General features: G+C 40.6%; 1 protein-coding gene across 1 annotated transcript in view; it reads right to left on the bottom strand.

Moving 5' to 3' along the window:
* Positions 1–346: 346 nt before the first annotated feature.
* Positions 347–10,019, bottom strand: part of hbp1 (HMG-box transcription factor 1) — a 40,547-nt gene continuing 30,874 nt past the window's right edge. The window contains exons 9-11 of the mRNA XM_061924579.1: positions 8,686–8,973; positions 1,166–1,307; positions 347–1,091 (exon numbers count right to left, since the gene is read on the bottom strand). Of these exons, the coding sequence (XP_061780563.1) occupies positions 1,074–1,091; positions 1,166–1,307; positions 8,686–8,973 (448 nt within the window). The 3' untranslated portion in view covers positions 347–1,073. The remainder of the gene's footprint in view (positions 1,092–1,165; positions 1,308–8,685; positions 8,974–10,019) is intronic.

Raw genomic sequence — 10,019 nt, 5'->3', positions numbered from 1 at the left:
TTAAGTGTTATTAATGTTTAGATTTATGCTAATGTCTTCTCTCATGTTCGCTCTTTTCATCTCGGCGTGCACAGGTCGTCCAAGGTCGCTCCTTTTTTTTTTTTTTTTTTTTGCATCCACTTTGTTTTTTAATGCCGTACAAAAAGAAAAAAAAAAAAGAAAAAAAGACACTTTAAATGTGTAATTAGATTGGAAGCATTCGCCTTTACTGGATTGCTCTTTTAGAAGCAATTTGCCTGCCACATCACGTCCTCCAGGCCAAATTGTGGCAAAAACAAACATAAAACCCAGCGACTGAAAGAAAAAAAAAAAAAAAAAAAAAGCACCGTACACATCAGAGAAGATGCAAGTTTACAAAAATTATTTATAATATGATACAAGGATATTCTGTGCAATTTTTGGGGCTGTGAAACCTGTACATTATGAACATTATTGCGACCTGAAAGCAGAATGTGGCGGGTTTTTTTGAAGACAACTCCACTCGCCGATAACAACCGATGTTTCCTACTAGAAAAAGTTAAAAAGAGTACATGTATCTATGGTAATATATAAAGTGCAAGAGGAATGAACACTGGCAGCGGGGGGAAGAAAAAAAAAAAAGGCCTGAAGTGCTCGGCGGTGACTTGAGTGTAAAACCACCGCTGATCATCGTATGGCAGAAGTCTGGTGACCACGTGGCGGCGGCGGCGGCGTTGGCTACGTATCCCGGGGAGGTTTTATATATCGTGGACATTACACAAATGTGTGCAATTATATGAAAAATATCACCGACACACTTATAAATAGACATGTGTCGTCTCTATGCTGAAGCGTAGCACCACGGGCTAATTTGGTAGGAAATAATGAGGAATATATGTTTTTTTTTCCTTTCTGTTGCATGTAAGGATATAGTAAGAAAATATATGCACTGTTAGTGACTACATGGCATGCTCTGTTTTATAGTTCACCGTTCCCCCCCCCAATAGGTGCGTCTCTATAAAAAGGTCGGGAGGTTACAAAAAGCGTCACAGTTGAGTGTCAAGAATACAGGAGGGCAAAAAAAAAAGAGGCACGTCTCCGGGTTAGGGCGCTTTTCACGGCTGCTGGGAACCCTGCGGGAAGGTGAAGGTGCCGCGGCGTTAAGACTCGGGCGAAGAAGGTGCGGCGGGTGTGGTGGGCTGCTTACCGAGTTTGTTCTTTTACGTTTCCAGCAGTCCGGGTTGAGGCGCTTCTGCTCCTCGGCCAAAGCCTTGGCCTCCATGGTGTACATCCTCCTCTCCTCGCTCTTCATCTTCTTCCACCTGTCGCCCAGGATGACGCTAATGGCTCTGGTGAGGGGGGGGGAAAAATTGGTCAGTGAGACATCTTTTTTCTTCTACCGTATTATAAGTCGCACCGGCCGAAAATGCACAATAAAGAAGGAAAAAATATCAGTGACGTGTGGTGATTTTCACGGCACTGACTTCATCACAGTCAGATTTACAAACATATGAACCCTAAAGAGTATCTTATTCACCATTTGATTGGCAGCAGTTAACGGGTTATGTTTAAAAGCTCGTACCAGCATTCTTCCCTGCTTGGCACTCAGCATCAAGGCTTGCAATTGGGGGTTAAATCACCAAAAATTATTCCCGGGCGCGGCGCCGCTGCTGCCCACTGCTCCCCTCACCTCCCAGGGGGTGATCAAGGGGATGGGTCAAATGCAGAGGACAAATTTCATTACACCTAGTGTGTGTGTGACAATCATTGGTACTTTAACTTAACTTTAACTTTACACATACAAACTGTAGCACACAAAAAAGCACATTTAATAAAAAAAACGTTATTATGGTCTTACCTTTACTTATAAATGAAGTCCATGCGCCACTGTTGTGCCGGATTAATGAATGAATCAATCAATCAATCAATCTTTATTTATATAGCCCTAAATCACAAGTGTCTCAAAGGGCTGCACAAGCCACAACGACATCCTCGGTACAAAGCCCACATAAGGGCAAGGAAAAACTCACCCCAGTGGGACGTCGATGTGAATGACTATGAGAAACCTTGGAGAGGACCGCATATGTGGGTAACCCCCCCCCCCTCTAGGGGAGACCGAAAGCAATGGATGTCGAGTGGGTCTGACATAATATTGTGAGAGTCCAGTCCATAGTGGATCCAACATAATAGTAAGAGTCCAGTCCATAGTGGGGCCAGCAGGACACCATCCCGAGCGGAGACGGGTCAGCAGCGCAGAGATGTTCTCAGCCGATGCACAGGCAAGCGGTCCACCCCGGGTCCCGACTCTGGACAGCCAGCACTTCATCCATGGCCACCGGACCTGTGCCCCCCGCCCTCCACAAGGAAGAGGGGAGCAGAGGAGAAAAGAAAAGAAACGGCAGATCAACTGGTCTAACAGGGGGGCTATTTAAAGGCTAGAGTATACAAATGAGTTTTAAGATGGGACTTAAATGCTTCTACTGAGGTAGCATCTCTAATTGTTACCGGGAGGGCATTCCATAGTACTGGAGCCCCAATAGAAAACGCTCTATAGCCCGCAGACTTTTTTTGGGCTCTGGGAATCACTAATAAGCCGGAGTTCTTTGAACGCAGATTTCTTGCCGGGACATATGGTACAATGCAATCGACAAGATAGGACGGAGCTAGACCGTGTAGTATTTTATACGTAAGTAGTAAAACCTTAAAGTCACATCTTAAGTGCACAGGAAGCCAGTGCAGGTGAGCCAGTATAGGCGTAATATGATCAAACTTTCTTGTTCTTGTCAAAAGTCTAGCAGCCGCATTTTGTACCAATTGTAATCTTTTAATGCTAGACATAGGGAGACCCCAAAATAATACGTTACAGTAGTCGAGACGAGACGTAACGAACGCATGAATAATGATCTCAGCGTCGCTAGTGGATAAAATGGAACGAATTTTAGCGATATTACGGAGATGAAAGAAGGCCGTTTTAGTAACACTCTTAATGTGTGATTCAAAGGAGAGAGTTGGGTGGAAGATAATACCCAGATTCTTTACTGATTCGTCTTGTGTAATTGTTTGGTTGTCAAATGTTAAGGTGGTATTATTAAATAAATGCACCCCCTAACGGGAGTGTTATATCAACTAAAGCCCTCACTTAAACTTTCCACGTGCAAGATTGAATCTATTTAAAAAAGTGTAACCGAGGGTTTATAAATGTCGCCTATACTCATACTTGCCAACCTTGAGACCTCCAATTTCGGGAGGTGGGGGTGGGCGTGGTCGGGGTCAGGGTGGGACGGGGGCGTGGCTAAAAGGGGAGGAGTATATTTACAGCTAGAATTCACCAAGTCAAGTATTTCATATATATATATATATATATATATATATATATGTCTTAATAAGGTTATCCAAAAAATAGTGCTCGATACCATAGTAGAGTGCAATATATGTATGTGTGGGAAAAAAAATCACAAGACTATTTCATCTCTACAGGCCTGTTTCATGAGGGGGGTACCCTCAATCGTACCCTCATGAAACAGGCCTGTAGAGATGAAATAGTCTTGTGATTTTTTTTCCCACACATACATATATATCCATCCATCCATCCATTTTCTACCGCTTATTCCCTTTGGGGTCGCGGGGGGGCGCTGGAGCCTATCTCAGCTACAATCGGGCGGAAGGCGGGGTACACCCTGGACAAGTCGCCATCTCATCGCAGGGCCAACACAGATAGACAGACAACATTCACACTCACATCCACACACTAGGGCCAATTTAGTGTTGCCAATCAACTTATCCCCAGGTGCATGTCTTTGGAATATATATATATATATATATATATATATATATATTTATATATATATATATATATATATATATATACATAAGTCAAGTATTTCATATTTCATATATATATATATATATATATATATATATATATATATATATATATATATATATATAAGAAATACTTGATGTTCAGTGAATTCTAGCTATATATATATATATATATATATATATATATATATATATATATATATATATATATATATATATATATATATATATATTTATTTTATTATTTATATATATATATTTTTTTTTTTTAAATTATATATATATATAAAATAAATACTTGAATTTCAGTGTTCATTTATTTACACATATACACACACATAACACTCATCTACTCATTGTTGAGTTAAGGGTTGAATTGTCCATCCTTGCTTTCTGTGTGGAGTTTGCATGTCCTCCCCGTGACTGCGTGGGTTCCCTCCGGGTACTCCGGCTTCCTCCCACCTCCAAAGACATGCACCTGGGGATAAGTTGATTGGCAACACTAAATTGGCCCTAGTGTGTGGATGTGAGTGTGAATGTTGTCTGTCTATCTGTGTTGGCCCTGCGATGAGGTGGCGACTTGTCCAGGGTGTACCCCGCCTTCCGCCCGATTGTAGCTGAGATAGGCTCCAGCGCCCCCCGCGACCCCAAAGGGAATAAGCGGTAGAAAATGGATGGATGGATGGATGTTCTATTCTCTGTCACTATTTTTCGAACCATGCTGAACACCCTCTCTGATGATGCATTGCTGTGTGGCACGCACAAGAGTGCTTTCATCAAATGCACTAGATGGCAGTATTGTCCTGTTTAAGAGTGTCACAACATTGCTGTTTACGGCAGACGAACTGCTTTATGGTATACAAAAAAGTGACTGCTGTTGTTGTGTGTTGTTGCCACGCTGGGAGGACGTTAATGAAACTGCCTAACAATAAACCCACATAAGAAACCAAGAACTCGCCCTCCATCATTCTATAGTTATAACGTGATTGGGCAGGTACGCTTTTTTATATATTGTGGAGGACCTGAGTCCGCCTGAATTTCGGGAGATTTTCAGGAGAAAATTTGTCCCGGGAGGTTTTCGGGAGAGGCGCTGAATTTCGGGAGTCTCCCGGAAAATCCGGGAGGGTTGGCAAGTATGCCTATACTGTATGAAACTACAAAATAACAAACACGGAGGCTCCAGTTTACACGAGGACCACTTTATTTACCTTCTTTCAAAAACCTCCGCTCCACTCCGTGTCATCACTTCCGCTCTTAGCGCCTTCAAAATAAGAGCTCAAGGCATATACTGAAAACAGCGCATAACAGGAACTTAACATCACAAAGAGGAAAGCCCATGAAAATAGGTTACAAAAGTTGTTTAATAAGAAGCCAAAAAGTGTAAAAACAATAATGTTCGTGTTGGAGGAGTTGTGAATTAGGTACACCTGCAGTTTGCAGGTGTACCTAATGTTGTGGCCCTGCAGTCATTCACAACTGCTCCAACACGAACATTATTGTTTTTGCACTTTTTGGCTTCTTATGAAATAACTTTTTTAAATAGATTCAATCTTGCACGTGGAAAGTTTAAGTGATATAACAATTCTACGGCGGGGGTGCAGGAGGCGGGATTACTGCGAGCCTCAGCCAGTGCGTCTTTTGCAGCCGTTTTAAGATCGCTCAGCACAAGAAATACGTTACACACATACAGTTGTTGACAAAATACACTGTACATTATATACCTCAGCTAACTAAACTATGGAAATGTATAATATAGTTCATATAGCAATACGGTCTCACTGCACAGCAGGCCAGCAGTTAGCCGAGTCCGCAATCCATGTTGAGGCACTGAGTGACGTGCCTCAACTGGCTGCTGATCACCGCACCGTCTCTTCTCAGTATTTGAACGGCAAATGTGAAAATTCAGCGATTTTAAATAAAAATAATCTAAAACTGGTGAAGTTAAATGGAAAATAACTTTATAGTATAATCACTGGATACATATAACAATTTAATTAATTTGTTTTATTTAAAAAAAAAAATTCTTCCCATGATGGCAGGTGAGGCCTCGTTTCAGTAGGCCTTTAACACTAGAGCTGGCCCGCCGATTATATACAACACCGCATTCACCGCTAATTCTCATACTTGCCAAACCTCCCAGGAGACTCCCAAATTTCAGTGCCCCTCCCGAGAATCATCACGTCCCCTTATCGCTCAGTCCGAGTGCTGGCCCAGTCATATAATATGTGCGGCTTGAGCTCACACACACAAGTGAATGCAAGGCATACTTGATCTTCAGCCATACAGGTCACACTGAGGGTGGCCGTATAAAAAACTTTAACACTGTTACAAATATGCGCCACGCTGTGAACCCACACCAAACAAGAATGACAAACACATTTCGAGAGAACATCCGCACCGTAACACAACATAAACACAACAGAACAAATACCCAGAAACCTTTGCAGCACTAACTCTTCCGGGACGCTACAAGGTGTGTGTGTGTTGGGTGTTGGTGGTAGCGGGGGTGTATTTTGTAGCGTCCCGGAAGAGTTAGTGCCGTTGCAACACCAACATGTGTGTGTGTATATATACAGTATATAGTCGAGGTTACTGTGGTTTATCCGTTATACAGTGCTCAATACCGGGGTCGAGCGGAATATATGTTAGGTCAGGAAAAAACAGAGAGGCTATTTCATCCCTACAAGCCTGTTTTGCAGATTTTCCCTGGAAACCTGCGAAACAGGCTCTGTGTTATTTCTTGACCTAACGTATATATTTATATACATATATATATACATATATATATATTTTTTTTTTATGTATATAAACTTTTTCATAAATAATGGCACTTAAATAAAGCAATATATTATTAAAAAAAACATTAGTTTAATATATAAAGATTTATTTTAACTTCTGTATGAAACAATATAAAACAGTTAACTTGACTAATATCATTTATATTGCAACGCCGACAACAAAAAATCCTGCATCTAAAAATTTGGTGATTTTTGTTTTTCAAAAAATGTTTATCCGACAAAAAAAAAAGTGTGTTTTGGGTAAAAGTAACAATGTTACACAAATAAAACAAGAAGATATACAGGCTTTTTGTGTGGATATCAAAGTAACTACATTACTATTACCGTATTTTTCGGAGTATAAGTCGCACCGGAGTAGAAGTCGCACCTGCCAAAAATGCATAATAAAGAAGGAAAAAAAACATATATAAATCGCACTGGAGCACGGCCAAACTATGAAAAAAACTCTGACTTATAGTCCGAAAAATACGGTACTATATAGTTTATATTATATTATATTATTATAGATGTATGTTCTATCATAGACAAATGAGACAGATTAAATGAATTATGACAGGATTCCTTCGAAAACTCATTTCCTGACTGTGCATACTTGCCAACCTTGAGACCTCCGATTTCGGGAGGTGGGGGGGCGTGGTTGGGGGCGGGGCTAAGAGGGGAGGAGTATATTTACAGCTAGAATTCACCAAGTCAAATATTTCATACATATATATATATATATATATATATAAATGATAATGATAAATGGGTTGTACTTGTTTAGCGCTTTTCTACCTTCAAGGTACTCAAAGCGCTTTGACACTACTTCCACATTTACCCATTCACACACTGATGGAGGGAGCTGCCATGCAAGGCGCTAACCAGCAACCATCAGGAGCAAGGGTGAAGTGTCTTGCTCAGGACACAACGGACATGACGAGGTTGGTACTAGGTGGGAATTGAACCAGGGACCCTCGGGTCGCGCACGGCCACTCTTCCACTGCGCCACACCGTCCCATATATATATATATATATATATATATATATATATATATATATATATATATATATATATATATATATATATATATATATATATAAGAAATACTTGACTTTCAGTGAATTCTAGCTGTATATATATCTATTTTATTATATATATATATATATATATATATATAAAATAAATACTTGAATTTCAGTGTTCATTTATTTACACATATACACACACATAACACTCATCTACTCATTGTTGAGTTAAGGGTCGAATTGTCCATCCTTGTTCTATTCTGTTTTTAGCTTTTAACTTTTTGAACTGTTTTTAACTTTTAAACTGTTTTTATCTAACAAACTGTTCTTAGGGTAATTTATATTTGCTTTTTAAATGTGTATTTTTATTTCTGTTTTAAATGTTATTTTTTAGTCTGTCCTTTGCCTCCATTTCTTTGTGGTGTACAGCCCTTTGTTTTTCAACTGTGCTTGTTTTTAAAGGGCTTTATAAATAAAGTTGGTATGGTATGGTATGGTATTCTCTGTCACTATTTTTCCAACCATGCTGAACACCCTTTCGCAGGTACCCAGAAAGGTTTCGAGTACCACCAAAAAAACTGAATCTCTGAAGACAGTATAAAAATCTGTGTTAAAGGGGTACAAATACTGTTTGTATAATAAGCATGTTATTTTTTTTTAAATGAGGGTTAAGAGTTCAGTACTAAAAAAAAAAAAAAGAATGTGGCTTAAGTACAGTTTTTTAATTGAGCTGCTGCATTTTTTTGGTTGGGTTGTTTATTTATTTTGAGTAACTTCTATACATTTCTAAAAGGGGAATAATGTAATAGAGTTATATATGTTTGTCTGTTGCCATCTCCTGGTGAATGTTGGCTATAACGTACTGGGGTTACTTTTTTGGTTGGCCAACGATTTACGTGGTGTTGCGCACCTGACGTCACTCAGGTCCGCATGGAGCTGGAGGGGGCGTGGCTTCCAGCTCCGCCTGCATTTCGGGAGGGTTGGCAAGTATGTGACTGTGTAACATTGTTTTGCCATTCGCAAACCCTCCAATTAAAGCTATTTGTCTGTGAGAGTAAAGACATGTCATTATTATTACTACTATTAGAAGTATAGCACGCACCTGTTGTCTTTCCCGGGGTACATCTGGGTGTACTCCACTCGGTATTTCTTGGCAAAAAGCATGAAGGCATTCATTGGACGCTTGCATTTTGTAGGCGTGGCACCGACGGCGCTCCCTGATGTGTGGGTCCTGCCCGACTTGCCGCCGGACGGCTGCGGGGAGCCGTAGCGCTCCAGCTTATCGCAGTCCGGGCTGACAGCGCCCCCGCTGGACAGGGAGGTCCTGCGCTGACGGGCCATGCTGCTGAGGACGTACACGGCGGAGGAATCCAGCGGGGTGAAGTCGTAACTGCAACGGAATAGAGCCAAGTCAGTACACTTGCACATTCAATTCAATAAAACAGAAGGAAAAATAATACAATTCAACATTAATGTTAACCAGTGAAGTTGTCACGTTGTGTAAATGGTAAATAAAAACGGAATACAATGATTTGAAAAAACTTATATTCAATTGAATAGACTGCAAAGACAAGATATTTAAGGTTCGAACTGGAAAACGTTGCTATTTTGTGCAAATATTAGCTCATTTGGAATTTGATGCCTGCAACACGTTTCAAAAATGCTGGCACAAGTGGCAAAAAAGACTGAGAAAGTTGAAGGAACGCTCATCAAACACTTATTTGGAACATCCCACAGGTGAACAGGCTAATTGGGAACAGGTGGGTGCCATGATTGGGTATAAAAGTGTCATGACTTGGTCCTGGGTGTTTGCTTTTCCGGGATGCAACGGAAAGTCGGCTCGGGCGAGACGGGAATGAAGGTACATTTTTTATTTAACACTATAACTACAAAACAAGGAAGTAAACAAAAGGCGCGCACAATGGCGGAGAAGAAACTATGAAAAACAAAAAGACTATAAACATGGAACAAAAACTTACTTTGGCATGGGACATGAAGCAGGATCTAAGAGGATGAAGAGTGTGTAGAGCATAATTGTGGGGATGTCGCCAGGAAGACAAACTGAAAAGCAATGAACTTAAATACTACAGACATGATTAACGAAAACAGGTGCGTGACTCAAAACGTGAAACAGGTGCGTGACGTGACGGGTGAAAACTAATGGGTTGCTATGGTGACAAACAAGAGTGCACAATGAATCCAGACGTGGAACAGGTGAAACTAATGGGTAATCATGGAAACAAGACAAGGGAGTGAAAAGCCAGTCCAATAACTAAAAACATGACTAAAACAAAGCATGATTACACAGACATGACAAAAAGCAGCTTCCATGAAATGCTCAGTCGTTCACAAACAAGGACGGGGCGAGGGTCACCGCTTTGTCAACAAATGCCTGAGCAAATTGTTTAAGAACAACATTTCTCAACCAGCTATTGC

This window comes from Nerophis lumbriciformis, linkage group LG29 (assembly GCF_033978685.3).
Source record: "Nerophis lumbriciformis linkage group LG29, RoL_Nlum_v2.1, whole genome shotgun sequence".
Lineage (NCBI taxonomy): Eukaryota > Metazoa > Chordata > Actinopteri > Syngnathiformes > Syngnathidae > Nerophis > Nerophis lumbriciformis.
Note: the sequence above shows the minus strand (reverse complement) of the source record. Positions and strands in the feature narration are given on the sequence as shown.